This window comes from Natrix helvetica (assembly GCF_964273705.1).
Source record: "Natrix helvetica genome assembly, chromosome: Z".
Lineage (NCBI taxonomy): Eukaryota > Metazoa > Chordata > Lepidosauria > Squamata > Natricidae > Natrix > Natrix helvetica.
The window spans coordinates 75390445-75406728 of NC_138554.1; the positions used below are offsets into that span (position 1 = coordinate 75390445).

Here is a 16284-nt window from a genome sequence, read left to right on the forward strand (position 1 = left end):
TGAGTTTTATCCAGGTTTCCATGATGCAGATATATTATTTCAAATTGTTGGGTTTTGTAGCCTAAGTATAAATGTTATAAATTAAAGGTGCATTTTCTAAGTTGATGTTTGATTTATTGTTTCTCTTAACAAGTGTTAACAAGTGTTTAACAAGTGTTATAGAAAATTTTAAATAAAAGTACTGCCTAAATAATAGGAAACTCCATTTTAGTGTAACTCAGAGCAGATGGAAAATCATGTTTCTTCAACAGTCACTCCACTCAAAATCTCAGCAGCATGGAAAATGCAAGAATGAGAGGCACTGCAATTCAGCAAAGTCTGGATTCACCTCCTGGTCAATATACAAATAGGGCTTCATTATGCACATATACTCAGGAGTAAGTTGCCCCATATTTAACTTGGAGCAGGCTCTGCTTGATACCATAGTTGTTACTATGAGTAACAAGTGAGCAATAAAGTGAGTAAATATGCACTTAATGCTCTGTCTTATGTCACAAGGCTACACCATTATGTAAGTGTTTATGTTCAGGTATCTAGCTATGTTCAGATTAAGATACATTTTCATATTTGAGGCAAAGCAAAATATAATGCTTTTGCCTCCAGTTTAGCTATCCAAAGTCAGGCATTTCTTTTTAATACCACAACAAAAAGAAACAGTAAAATCCATTTATTCTTCCTCCTAGGAAAGCCACAATGATAATGAATTAAATACTGAGGGGAAAAGTTCTTTCCTGGCGTATGCTGTCCTTTCCTAATAAAGGTTTACAATGGAACTTTTTTTTACAAACTGCTATCCTTTAGAAGTGATGGGAGTATAAATCCCAGAAGTCTACTGCTCATGCTATGGCTTGAAATTCTGGGAATTATAATATTAATGTGTGAAAAGTGAAAAGAAAGGTAGTCCTGAACATCTGCGTACTATTGATAGCATTTTGGAGTCTAATTCAGTTCTGAAGTCTGTCTGTTTACTCAAATTTATATGGTCATTAATCTCCCTGAAGATGACTCTGGGCAGCGTAAATTAATACAGTTTCCATATCTGGATTATCTTGGTGGACAATTCAAATTATACACACACACACAGACACACTTACACCAGTTAAAAACAGTCTAGTCAGCACTGTTGCATGTACAGGTTATGTAGAACACTAGGCATGTACATTGATATAGCAGTTTTTAGAAGTGTTATTTTGATTCTGAAGCACATAACATAAATACTGTTGAATTTCCCAATGGAAATTGGGAAAATATTGGCGATTGATTCTGTCATAGTATCTATGACTAATGAAGATGGAACCTCTCTTATTTTTTTTAACCATTTCTTTCAGTGCTGGTTTTAAGAGGATGATTACATTTATTCGGGTTATTAGATAAGAGCTAAATACATTACACTTTCAATAAACTATCTCACATTTAAGATTTAAAGGTCAGACATTTGTTTAAACAGTCAAGCCACTATAAGAGAGTTGAATTGTAGGTCAACATTCATTTTGACAAATGTTCCTGGAAATGCTTTCTTCATTCATATAGGAACTGATTTTTTCCCTTTCCTTTTTAAGTGTGGCTTCATAAAAAATGCCTGTATATTGTAGACTAGAATGATCTGGAAGAGACCTTGGTGGTCTTCTAGTCCAGCCCCCTTCTTAAAAACATCCAGTGATGGAGTGCCCACGATTTCTGCAGGCAAACTCTTCCACTGGTTAACTGTCCTCACAGTTCTTCATTAGGAAGTTTATCCCTAATTCCAGCTTGCTTCTCTCTTTGATTAGTTTCCAACCATTGTTTCTGGTCCTGCTCTCTGGTGCTTTGGTCAATAACTTGATCCCCTCTTCTTTGTGGCAGCCCTTCAAATCAGTGACGTGCAGTCAGGGGAGGCACAGCCTCACCACTGTCATCATGAAAAGAAAAAAAAATGTAAAAGGAAAAAGGCGAGAGCTGAGGTCAGGCTGAGCTAGTTGTTGCCTCACCGTGGATGACTCTGCTTAACTGTTTAAAAAAGCCTCTAAAAAAGCTCCCTCTACTATGAGGCAGGAGAACTGCATGCCTCAGCTAGTCTGACTTTAGGCGTTTTATGATCACTCGAGCAGAGTTAAGCAAAGGTTAAAAGCCTAAAAATTTCTGACGTAGGTGAGGCACGCAGTTCTCCTGCCTCATAGTAGAGGACGCTCATTTGGGCGGGGCTTCTTCAGAGAACTGGAGGCAAGAGCAGAGTTGAAATCCTCTCTGAAACAGCTGGAAAAGGTACGTGTGGGTTGGAGGGAGGGGGAGGAATTCAAACTATCCTCCTGGTGTGGGGCTGGAGGGACAGAGCCACGTTGCCTTTTCAAACCTGTAATCAGTGAAGCTGGGCTGGATCCTTCCGAGGCTGGGGGAAAGTGTGTGTGCTCCAGTATGGCTCTTTGACTGGCTTCCTGCCTCCTCCTGTGGTCTCCTCGCTGGTGCTCTACCTCCAATCCAACTTTGTGTGTGTATGTGTGTGTTTGTTTGAGAGAGAGAGAGTGAGAGAGAGGGAAGGAGGTAGGAGAGATAGTCCAATCCAACGTGTGTGTGTGTTTGAGAGAGGGGGAGGGAGGGAGAGAGGGAGGAAGAAGGGGAAGGGAGAAGAAAAAGAAGGAAACTTCTTTTGCAAAGGAGAAAAACAAATGCTGTCGCTTTAAATCGGAACTGAGCATGCCTGGCTGTGGAATTCTGGGAAATGAAGTCCACGTCTAAAAAAAATTGAAACCCACTACTGTGTCAGTGCCTCACCAGCCATAAACCTCACCGCATGTCACTGCTTCAAATACTGGAATATTGCTATCATGTGACCCCTAGTTTTTCTTTAGACTAGTCTGCAGCCATTCTTCGTATGTTTTAGTCTCCAGGCCTTTGATCCTCTTAGTTCCTTTTCTCTGAAATTTTTCCAAAGTCTCAACATCTGTTTTGTAGTATGGTAACCAAAATTGGTTGCAGTATTCCAGGTGTGGTCTTACAAGGGTTTTATAAAGTGGTACTAGTACTTCATGTGATCTTAATTCTATGCCTCTGTGTATACAACCCAGGATTGCATTAGCTTGTTTGGCTGCTGCTACACACTAGTGGCTCATATTTAAGTGATCATTCACTAGGACGCCAAGGTCCCACTTACAGCTACTGTTTTTGAGCCAGGTCTCGTCTAATCTGTACTTATATCTTTGATTTTTTCCCCCGCCTAAATGTAAAGCTTTGCTTTTCTCCACATTAAAATTCAAGTTTGTCAAGATCTTTTTTAATTCTGAGCTTGTCTTCTGGGGTGTTGACTATTCCTGCCAGTGATCTTTTATCCTTTTCTAAATGTAAATTGAATTTTACTATAAGATAAACTGTTAATTTTCCCTAGTAAGTAAACAGGAATTTCTATTCAGCAATAGCTTATTTATCATCTCTTTTATAGAAAAGTTTATTTATATAGCAATTGTCAAATAATGAATAACTAATAACTAATTAAATACTGATAATGCAACACCATTTTTTATATTATCCCCACCTCTGTGTGGTTTTTTGAACACACACAACATGGCCAATTATTTGCATTTATAGGCCAGATACTATGTTTGGAAAATTACCTCTTTATCCCCAAGGAGCTGAGAAATTACTTCTCCGTATAGTGGCCTTGAAGGGACACAGTGGCTCATTGGCTAAGATGCTGAGCTTGTCAATCAGAAAGGTCGGCAGTTTAGCAGTGCAAATCCCTAGTTCCGTGTAACAGGGTGAGCTCCCGTTACTTGTCCCAGCTTCTGCCAACCTAGCAGTTCGAAAGTATGTAAAAATGCAAGTAGAAAAAAATAGGGACTACTTTAGTGGGAAGGTAACAGGGTTCTGTGCACTTTCAGTGTTTAGTCATGCTGGCCACATGACCATGGGGAAGTCTTCAGACAGTGCTGGTTCTTCGGCTTTGAAACAAGAGATGAGCACCATCCCTCAGAGTCAGGAACGACTAGCCCATATGTGTGAGGGGAACTTTTACCTTTACTATAGTGGCCTTAAAGTACATTATATTCCAGGTACCGGTAATTCTATTCTGTTTTCGTTTAATGTTTCAATTCACCACTTTGTAGACATTCTCTACATGGAAGAGTACAGTTGGTTGGCTCAATTAACCTGATCTGTTTTCTGGTGCATTTTAGCATTGAATAACTGTTCTGAGTTTCAGTTATATTACACTGATTTATAAATGGAGCAAAAATATGCTAAGCCTTTTCACAATTCCTTGCTAAAATTTGGGGAGGGCTAAATTTATGAAATGTTATGGTTTCTGTAAAATAGCTTGAATGTTTTTCCGAAACAAAGGCTATTTTTTATGTTTGGTTTGAGTAAAAGAAATTTGGATAGTTTAAGCACATGTAACATTTCATTAAAATACTTTTCATAATGCTAGTACATTCTTTAAAATAATTTAAAGGAAAATCTTTCAAACATGCTCAAAGATCGCACAGTGTTTTAGGAATTGTACTGAGTTTTAATAATAGAGTATAGTTGAACTCACGGAAAATCCAGAGCACATACTGTATTTCAGTTAATTGTCAACTATGCACAGCCACATTTCCATATTTGGAATGCATCTCTAGTATTTATTTCAAAATGTGCTTTAAAAATTTCATTTATTGCATATATTATGCATTACCCCATTCCATAAGATTCCAAGAGATTAATAATAGTAAAAACTGATAAAAACAAGTAAAACAGAACAAAACTACAAAACAATTCAATTCCAATTCCTAGAAAACCAATAAAATCAAAAGAACTTCAGCAGAAAATAATCAACTTTTAATCAATATTCTTGGCAACAGCCTGCTATTTTCCAAAGGCTTAAAGAACAAAGCAGTTTGTAGTGTCTTCCTGAATGATTTAGAAATAGACTAACTGAAATATGGATTGCTTTAATCAGGATGAATAATCTTTATTGTTTCAAGGGGTTAACTCTTAAATAAGATTATTAAATAAATAAGATTAAATAAGACTAAACTGTATCTCTATTCTATACAACTATTCTAGCTACAAGATGGTGAATGAAATGAGCAAGTTTCCTTACAATTCTAGCATGAAGACATAATTTGCTAATCAGTTTCTGTGATGAAAAATGCCACAATTCAACCAGAGATGGATTTGTTTAAGTAACATTGCTATATGCTGTAAGATTTTCTCATCTCTTTCTGTTTTTAGATAACCAAACTGAAAATTGACAGCAACCCATTTGCTAAAGGATTCAGGGATTCTTCCAGACTCACAGATATTGAGAGGTAATGAGGATCTGTTGTATATATGGATAGATTCTAATTGTCGCCATGTATCATTTCTGGCCTTTGCTATAAATCTTCCAAGTTTTCTCAGGAAACATTTTCAAAGAAGTGACACATCATGAATACACTCAATAAGTTGTGATAGAAAGTTGCTTCTAAGCAGCAAAGACAGTATGTGTTCTCTGTAAATGGATCCTCCATGGTTAAGCAATAAGAATGTGTTCACTGATGCATCTTAGCTTTTTTTATGTAATCTGTTTATATATGTGTGAATAAAGGACAAGTGAGGGCAGGTGACATGATTGCCGATTTGTGATGCTATGTAAGAAAGTACTTGGCTTTGATTCAAGTGTTTGATGTCATTGAGAAAACAGTTTTCCTGACTGAAGTAGGAAGTCAACAAGTCAGTTTGGTAGTTTATATCTTCTAGTCACTTCAAAAGCTGGAAGAGGCTTCCATTCTTCCACACATGTATTGTACTCATGTAAAAACTTTTTTGGGTAACAAACTAGAGGCATTGGAAGAAGATGCTTTATATGCATAGCACATATCCCAAAATATTAAGCTACTGTACTTCCAGAAGCCGTGTTGAAGAAAATACAGTAATTTTCTTTAAGAATAAAATGTAGCAGCTTTGAATATGTGTTTAGATAAACTTTTAAAAAATATTGTTGAATCTTTCTGCAGCATGCACATTTATAAAAAGTTCATAATTCTTGATGTCTTAATTGATTCCAGAATTAGCTAAGAAACAGTAGTTTTTATTGTATAGATTTTATACTAAAACATGACAAACCCAAATCTTATAAGGTAATGTTCTCAGTTGCATCCAAAGGTATCACAGAACTGTATATGAGCATTCTTTAAAATCTATAATATATTTAAAATATAATCTTTTTATTAACCATATTTTTGGATCATCAAGAGAGTAGTTTCAGATTCTTTCAAACACTTGTTACTGCTTTATAGAAATAGAACAGCCAAGATCTTTATTTCTTTTTTTATTGAATGTTTTAATCTTTAAAAACAGAAAGAAAAACACCACAAAAACAAACAAAACCCAAAACATAGATAACAATATAAAGTAATTATACAGACTTCTGTATCAGCTTTCCTGTTTAGCTTTTATAATTCTCCATTCTGCATTGCCTTCCTATTGCTTTAACCTTGTCCTATAATATAACAACAGTAGTGCTAACATAATATTGATTATTTATATCACCATATATTTGCATTCTCTATTTTCTGTTTTGGCTTCTGTTTTCTAGCCATTTATAAATTTTATTCCATATTTTATAAAAATCCGATTCTTCTCTTTCTTTTAGTTCTATTATCATTTCATCCATCTCTGCATATTCGAGTACTTTGCTAGTTATTATTTCATCTGCGGGTGTATTGATTTTTTGCCCCCAGTTTTGTGCGAAAGCAATCCTGGCTTCAGTGAGTATGTGTATGATTATGTATTGAGATTGTTTATCCAGTTTTTGGTCTAGTAGTCCTAATAAGAATGCTTCTGGTTTTAGTTCTATTTTTCGCTCTGTAATTTCTTCCAACCATTTCTGAATTTTGCATCAGTATTTCCTTGTGATGGGGCACATCCATCACATATGGTAAAAAGTTCCAGACTTGTGGCTACATCTCTAACGTTTGGAGGATAAATTTGGGTATATTTTTGCAAATCTCGCTGGAGGCAAATGTCATCTATAAAACATTTTATAGAGGTTTTCTTTGTAAGCTACTGCCGTTGTAAATTTATAATTTGTTTCCCATAATTTATCCCATTTTTCTAATGCTATATTATGGCCAAAATTTCTTCCCCAGCTAATCATTGTCTCATTTACAATCTCTTCCTCCATTTTATATCTTAAAAGAAAATTATACAATCTAGTAATCATTTTTCCTCCCGTTCCTAATATTTTATCTAATTCCATTTGTTTCTCGTGTATTCCATGTTGTTCTCGATCTTTTTTAAATCTTCTTTTAATTTGTAAATAGGGCCACCATTCCATATTTATTCCTTGTATTTTCAGATCTTGTACTGATTTTAGTTCTTTTTCATCTAAGAGTTCTGCATAACTTACCATTTTGCTGAGATCTATAGTATTTGAATATGTCATTGCCTCCATCATTGATAGCCAGATTGGAATTTTCACATAATGGTTTTTTAAATATTTTTTCCCAGACCTTAAGCAGGGCATCCCTTAATATGTGTCTCTGGAAATAGGAATGAAATTTATTTTTTCCCTCCCAGAGGAAGCCAGCCTAGTTGGAGACAAGATGTTTATTTCAGTAACTACACTAATAGGACTGATTTTGTCTACCTCCTTCAGTTTCTATTGAAGATAAACTACTGGTTTAGAAGCCTCTGCTAATTTTTACAAAATCTTTAATGAGTATATAATTTTAAAGGCAGCAGTAGTGTAAGATTTTTTTAAAATGCAGACTATAAATAAATAAATTCCCAGTAACTACTTTGAAATAAATTAACATATTTTTAAAATTTATTTACAGTCCAAGACTAAGTCACAGAATTTAAAATACTGGTTGCCATTAATACATGTACAGTAGATAAGTAAAAGCAAGAAACCTTATAAAGTTAAATTTTCATTGAAAGTATCAAATGGTTTCTATAAGCTAAAGCTATAAATAAAAAAAATGCTATTGGCTTCAAAACACCCAGGTATTTATTATTAAATAGTTCAATATCCCTGTGATGAGTGGAGTTTATCGTATTTAATTTTAAATTTCAGCTAAAGTAGAGGTCTTTTCTATGCATATATTAAAAGTAATGGATTACCACTTCAATATATTCCTTGAATGATTGACCTTGAGGACAACTTGCAGAGTTAATATGTCTCAAATGCTATTTTTGAAAACAAGCAATATCAATTTCATTTATATGATTTGGTAAGGATTGTTAGCAGATTGACTTTCCATCTTGAAAAGTAGATGTTTAAGTTGCCTTTGTAATGAAAAAAACCCTCATTTTATGAATAGGTTTTCTAAAGTAAACACACTTTTATATTACCATTTTGGGGGGACATTAGCTTGTTTGTTATGCAAAACCACTCTTATTCATCATGGGCATTGAGACTTTGAGTTGACCTAAATAGTGTGAATGTGGGACAAATTTTTGTATTTAATTTCCAGATATTTAAGTCTGCTTCCCCTCCCCTCCTTCCTAACTAGCCTTTAGGGAGGGAAGCAAATCAGATCAATTGATCTTTAGAGACCCAAAGAAATTAAATTAGGCTGGAGTCAGTTACTGCACTAAACCATCTAGTAATTGGATTGCTCCTTGTAACTGATTGAAAACAGCTTCCATCTGCAGCAATATGGGCTGGGCTTCCTTACAACAAATTTGAGAGAAAAACACATCTTTTTATGACATGATGACAGACATTGCACTTTTCCAGCTTAATTGAATATGGTTTTATAAATACATGACTTTAACAATTTCAACTGTCTCATTTCAAATTTACAGTCTCATTAATATCTTAATTTAAAGTAACTCCACTTTGGAATTTTTGAGCCATATTGTCAATATCAGGGCTTAATTATGGACTACTTCAAATAATGATAAAAAAAGAAAGTGCTCTTCAATATCCCCAGAAACCTCCTTCTTTATATACCGTATATTTAACAGATTAAGATAAGCTCCCATTGGATTGGTACCAGAGGGATCAGATTACAATATACAATATAGAATTTTTTTTTTAAATCTGGAAGGTTTTTTTAAATGTGGAAGGTTAGATAAAATACAGTTTAGTGCAGGGTAGCATTTTGCCTAGTTCAGGTGGTGCTTGTCTCACTGGGTTTTCAGCAAAATTACTTCATGAGAATGCTTAAAGAATACTTAGGATTTATGATAATGACTGCAAATTTTATTTAAAGAAATTATTTAATTTATGAATTTGATCCAAAATAAAAACTCACAATAGTAAATAATAACAATAAGCAAAGAAAAGATAATCAAAGGGTAAGAAACATTATTTATTACTTCTATTATAAACATTTATTACTTCTATTTTTATAACTTCTGTAATATTGTATATTCCATTCTCAGTAAACATATTATATTCAAATTAATTATTAACCTTATAATTCTTTATTTGTGTCCATGACTTGTTTTTTCTTATTTATTTAATTAAATTAAACATTGTGACAGATATGCTTCATGGAAAAACTTCATATTTAGTATCCTCTATATCAGCGATGGCGAACCTTTTTTGGCTCGCGTGCCACACATGGGGGGAGCGCGGGAGGGTCGTGTGCGGGCGTGCCACACCCATAATGCAATGCGCAATCCCCCAGTGCGCATGTGCGCACAACGCCCCCCCCATTTTTACATGCTTTTTTCGCCCTCCCCAGGCTCCAGAGGCTTTATAGGAGCCTGGGGAGGGCGAAAAGAGCCTCCCCCGCCCCCCCGACAGAGACTTCAGGGACTGTCCGGAGGCTTCCCTGAAGCCTTCGGAATGCTTAAAACCACCCTCCGAGCAAACCGGAAGTGACTTCCGGGTTGCTCGGAGGGTGGTTTTAAGCGCTCCGAAGGCATCCGAAGCCTCCGGACGGTCCGTAAAGCCTTTGGAACCCTTAAAACGACCCAGTTTGCTCGGAGGGTGGTTTTAAGCGTTCCGAAGGCTTCAGGGAAGCCCCCGGACAGTCCCTGAAGCCTCTGGGGGGGCGGCTATTTTCGCCCTCCCCAGGCTCCTATAAAGCCTCTGGAGCCTGGGGAAGGTGAAAAATAGCTTTTAAAAAGGTGAACTCAGCTGGCCAGCTGACAGGGCAGGGCCTCACGTGCCCTGACAAATGGCTCCGCGTGCCACTTGTGGCATGCAGGCCATAGGTTCGCCATCACTGCTCTATATCCTGTCAACATATGGGAATAAATAAACTTTCTGAAGTAGAACTTTTTCCATTTTTCTTTGCCATCTAAAGGTTTTTTTTCAACTATTCAACATGATAATGCATAGAAAAGTAATACCATTTTTATGATAGTTTTATGATAGTTATTTTGCCTTTTTGAGTTAGAACTAATTTCCCCCCATTAAGCTATATTTTTATACCAGACCAAACCAGATTCAACTTGTCTGAAGTAGTTTTGTGTAATTCTTTACTATTGGAATATCCAAAGGTGAATATTCATTGTGCATCAAAGACCTGCTGATTTTGAAGGGGAAGTTATAAATCCTAAATCCAGATTGAGGAAAATATATTTTAATATTGCTGTCTCATCACATTCTAATAATTAATATTTTCAGGATTCTGTTTTCAATGGATTTGATAGTAAATAAACACCATATTATTCACAGTACAAATTCAACCAAATTTGTTTAGCTTGAAACAACAGCCTTCCCTCCTTATTGTTTCATTTAATCCATGATTGCACCAAAGTTTCATAGTCAAATAAATGATAAATAAATGATATTATAGAATGGCCCTGTTTTACTCCTGTATAGAGATAGGAATTCAAATTATTTATCCTCTTAATCATAGATAAATTAAAAATTGGATTAAGTTGATATGCCTTTAACACATCTTTCAGATAAATACAGTTTACCAAATGGAAAGATTTAAGATATTTAAACTACAAAGACATAGTTGAAACATAAACGAGAATATTTGTAGCTCAGCACCCTCATAGTTGAAATAATTTTTCAAGTTGGAAAACTATGTTCAAAATATTCAAATTAATATGAAAATACATATAGCAGGTAGAAAAACATTTAGTCAGTATGTCTACGGAAATTCTCAAGCATCCAGGCCATGTTTGTCCCAAAGTTGCTTTTCAAAAGCATCTTTGAAGTCAGAACTGAAGATGAGAAGCAAAATGTTTTCAAGGAAAAAACTAAGAAAGTCCAGGTGCCTTTTGAAAAGCAGCTTTGGGATATTTATTCAGTATAATAATTTTCTATGTTTATCTATCGTACACTGATAATCAGAACTGAATTAAAGAGGTCCATTAGGCTAGGAATCGAACAGTTTGATTCACCAATTCATGATTTCCAGAATAAAGATCCAAGTCTTATCTTTTATCACTTTATTATTGCTAATCTGAAATAAAGATGTTAATTTCTGATTCTCCATATCTGTGACTATAAAACTAAGTTCGAATTAATTTTTTGCTGCACTGATACCTAGAAAGCTCAGAGAAGCTTTATAAACTGCTCATCTTTTTCTAGTCTGGCCCCGAAACTCATATCAAAACATAGAAAAAAGTAGCTGGGTTTCTTCTTCCAAGCCAAACCCAGCCAAGGAATCATATGAACAGCTGGCAGGGAATGAAATCAGATTTTAGGTACACATTGTATCTTCATTCTGAAGATTAACGATTTTCTGAGATTGAAGTAGTATTGTATAATCATTAACAATGAGAATGACTCAATATGCACTCCTTTTGAAGAATGTGCCAATGACATATTTTAGGGCATAGACTTATAACAGCAAATATATTTACATGATTGTAATTTATATTTTTCTGTATTTATTTATAAAAGATACCATTGTAGTAGTGTCTGTTACAGGAGGATTGTGTAATTTTAAGTCTTATATAGACATATGACCAAAGAAACCTTGTTTCATGAAAACTGATGGCAGATCAGTGATTATTTCATCATTAAATATTTGCAGAAAGCTATAGAGATTGGAGGGAATTGGTTCCCATTTGCAAATAATTGATTTTAAAGTTGTGCACCAAGGTACTGTTTTTAAATAATATACATTTAAAACAGTGTTTATAGTTCTACAAGTATATAATGTATATTCATTCATTATGCATGTATATTCATGTTTTTATCCTACTGTCCCAAAGCTTATTCATTGCTCAGACCATCTTACTCAAGGAGGTGGGCTATAAATTGTTGATAAAATACTTGATATGATTCTACGATAGCTGTATATTTGACTTAGTGACAGGGATATAGTTCACATGACATGTCTAACTAGATGATGCAAAGTCTTAGCAGCAGCAGTTGTCAATATCCTTGGTTAGTATTAACTTTTGTGTAGTGCTTCATGGGTCGAAAGAAGATACGAATCAAATTCAGTTGCTTGGTTGGTGGAAAATGTAATAACTATGTTGAGAACATTGCATGAAAGCAGCCAATGTATCTAAAGTGAGGAGTGTAAACTGCTAAAATTGATGAACTGTAAATTCTTGGCCAATGTAAGTTTAACAATTCATTTTCTAAAGCTCTTATTCCTTTTACTTGTCTCCTTTACTAGACACAATACAAACAATAATTCATACCCATGATGTAACCAATGCAGTTTTTCTCTTTTTCTTTCTCCAATAAGATCTTCTGGAGATAATTCCAATATAGCCACTGTCTTTAATCACTTAAAAAGGCAATAATTCAATTATAGTATCCTCTGAGTAGCAACTGTCATTGCCTTTGTGTTCAGTTCCACTCCCTGCAAATAAATTACTTCAATAAGATTCTCCCTCCATTCTTTACTCACATTTTTTCTACAAAGACTGCACATAAAATATTAGCAATATTGCAAGAACAAAACAATTTTGTGCTTTAATTAGGAACAGAGGAGGAGGTATCATTGTACTGATATAGTGTACTTCTTTTTTTATGCTGAACATAATACTGAATACACTATTTTTGTGCCATACTGTTATTAATAGGCATGAGCAATAGAAATAGCTGCTGAACACCAGCTTAAATAGCATTGATTAACTGGATTATCTAGGATGGCACAAACAGATAATTGTGCATCAGCTCAGATTATCTTTGGGGAATCTTGTTAGCTAAAATAGTTTTGTTCATAAACAGATCAATTCACTAAATAATGAGCTTTTTCTTCCTGCTTCTTAAAACTTGTCATTATAAGTACCGTTTTCCTCCCAGCCTTAAGAGAAGACTCATTAAGGAGCTTAACCAATCTCACTAAACATACCTTATGTTGTGCATTGACAAATAAATAATAATAATTATTATCATTATTCTGTTGGATTTATTTCCTTGACTCTCAGGTATTAATAGTTTCAGAAATACTTTTGCCCATTAGAGCCTGTTTTATCTGGTGATTGAAAAGTCACCTTAAGCAGTTTATTTACATTATACTGTACTTACCTGAAGTCAAGGAACATTTAAATTCATGAGAGTTTAACATTACAGGAAGTGTAGAATCCATAGCAATTTGACCTAGGATTGAAAAGTTTTTAGCTAGTTTTCTGTCTTTGCTGCTATCTAGTGGTTCCAATTTTTTTTAGAACCTATTCTGTAGATGTGGCCTGTTTTGTGAGAGTGGCTCAGCGGTCATGTGACCGGGTGGGCGGCCAACTTGTAAAATGTGGTGAAACTCACTTAACAACTCTCTTGCTTAGCAACCAAAATGTTGGCTCTGGAACTCTGACATTTGAAGCACACAAGTCTTAAAGCTGTCAAGTTACAAGACTCTTGCACCCCTAACCCTTTAGAAAAAACCCCCAGGGGTGTTCAAACTTGACAGCTTTAAGATTTGTGGACTTCAACTCTCAGAATTCCTCCTTCCCTTGCTCAGCTGCTATCACTGGGGTGCCACCAGGACAAGAGAGGTTTTGGGAGGGATTTTCCCTTCCCCTCCAGGGAGCCCATGCTGAAAGCTTGGGGACGGGAGAGCCAGAACTGACTGCACGGGATTGTGCGGCCGCTGCTGTAAAAATGTCTGTTTTGCCAGCTGCAGGAGGGAAGGAAAGAACCACCCTTCCCCCTCCAGAGAGCCCATGCTGGGAGAGAGAGAGAGGAAGCAGGCTGGTTTGAATGTGGCTGAGCGGGGGATTTAGTGGCCATTGAGTGCCTCCTTCACTTGTTTGGGCAGGTGGAGAAAGAAAGGTGTGCGATAGCCAAGGGTGAAGGAGCTCTCCTTCATTCTTGGTGGTGGGGGTGGGGGTTTCTCTCGCGCCTCCTTCCTCTCATGCCTCCTTTCTTTCTCTGTCTGAATGAGCGAAGGGGGCACCAGCTCCAAACTGCCCACTCGCCTGCATTCAAACCTTCCCGCCTCCCCCTTGTCTCCCGGCAGGGCTCTCTGGAGCGGGAGGGAAGTTTCTTTCCAAGACCAGCTTCTTTCCTTCCCTCCTGCAGCGTCAATCCGTAGGACAGGGGTGTCCAAACTTGGGAACTTTAAGACTTGTGAAGTCCACAAGTCTTAAAGTTCCCAAGTTTGGACACCCCTGCCGTAGGAGGAGGCACCGACTGTTCAGTGGTGACAGGGAAATGGAGGCTTCTTTGCCAGTCTCCCAGCTGGCAAAACAGACATTTTCACAGCGGCGGTAGAACCACAATCCCGGGCAGTCAGTTCCGGCTCTCCCTTCCCCAAGCATGTCCCATTGCTGCTGAAGTTGCTTTTGCCGAATCTAGTACAGCAGACACCGCTGAGAGTACCGCTGGCAGCCGCTTCTTGCCATCGCCGCCATGCCAGACGTCCCGGGATTGTGCCGGGAGACAGGAGGAAGGTGGGCTAGTTTGAATGCGGGTGAGTAGGTTGTTTGGGGCCGGCGCCTCCTTCGCTCGTTCAGGCAGGCGGAGAAAGAAAGAGGGCATGTGATAAAGCACCCCCGTCACCAAGGGCGAAAGAGAGCTCCTTTGCCCTCGGCTATCGCATACCTCCTTTCTTTCTCTACCCGCCCAAACAAGCAAAGGAGGCACTGCTACCTGCCCACCCACGTTCAAAGCAGGCTGCCTTCTCTCTCTCCCCACACAGGCTCTCTAAAGGGAAAGGGAAGGTCTCTCCCAAGACCTGCTTCTCTTACCTTGCGGCGCAGTTCTGGGACAGCGGGATAATCTTTTTTTCGCCAGTACGGGGGTGTAGCCTCGATCCCTGCTTCCTGCCGCCTCCAGTCCAGCCCCATGCGATCTCCCCGCCACCCCATCGACCTGGGGACACTCCCGGCTGCAGTTGGCATTCTCCAGCGATCCTTCCTGGCTGCACCCCCAGAGCTGTCACATGGCAGTGGCATGTGGGCTACTGACTGTCCCAGGGCCCACCCAGTTGCTTCTGGAGGGGGCAGGCAGACGGGCAGCATTCCACCCCCACCTCCCGGGCCACCGGCAGCCTCGGAGCCTTGGCTGAGCAAGCAAAGGAAGTGGGTGGGCGGGGTAAGCATGGCGTGGACGGATGGGGCGAGCAAGTGAGCGGCGAGCGGGTAGGTAGGAGGAGTGAGCGGGGGGGGGGGGGCAGGCCAGGGAAGTGTTGTGGTACTGGGCCTCCAGACGATCAGGTACGAGAAGGTACGCTAAATTTCACCAACTGGTACACCTGTACCGGTGCATACCCGCTGAAACCCACCCCTGCTTCTCTGGTAGCTTTGTTACTGTCCTCAAAATCCAGATAAGTGTTAGTTTTGGTTATTTAGAATTATATTTACTTTTAATGTATTTATAATTTATGTTTATTATTTTGAATCACTAAAGGCATCCAGATGCAGACTCTAAAGGGGTGAAAGCCTTTCCTGCAAACTTAGTTTCTTCGAGGCACTGACTATTGAAGCCAATCCTTGAAGGAAGGGATTCTTGAATGAATTCAAAATTAATTTATTTTCCATGACATTTATTTTCCTTTGAGTTGTCTTTTTATAAAATTATTGAAGACCTGGGCTGCACATTTCATATTTTAGTGGCTTGAGGTTGAAATGTTTGCTATTGCTGCTGAGGTTTATATGAACATAATCAGGTTTTAAATAAACGTACTTCCAAATAACAGGAAGTACCACTTTAGTCTAATATAAGATCTGTGATCTTTTAGCTGTTGCACCTCAAATCTCAGCAGCCTGCATATGTGAGGATGAGCGGTACTACAGTGAAGTTGAGAGGCACTACAGCAAAAACTCACCTCATGATTGATGTACAAATGGAGTTACTTTAGACATATTTATTCAGAAGTTAACTCTCCCATATTTATCATAACTAGGTTCTTCCTCATATAATTCTTACTCTTAAGTAAATATGAATCTTGTGGCCTGCCTTATGCCACAAGGCTACAGCATTATGCAGGTATTTTTGAGTTCAAAAGTACCTAGTTACAACTAAATCATGAG

At 37.5% G+C, this 16284-nt stretch overlaps 1 protein-coding gene across 3 annotated transcripts in view; it reads left to right on the forward strand.

The window, feature by feature from the left end:
• TBX20 (T-box transcription factor 20) overlaps positions 1-16284 on the forward strand; it is a 73358-nt gene that overhangs the window by 32034 nt on the left and 25040 nt on the right. For all 3 annotated transcript variants that reach the window (XM_081931909.1, XM_081931907.1, XM_081931908.1), the window contains exon 6: positions 5182-5258. In XM_081931909.1, the coding sequence (XP_081788035.1) occupies positions 5182-5258 (77 nt within the window). The remainder of the gene's footprint in view (positions 1-5181; positions 5259-16284) is intronic.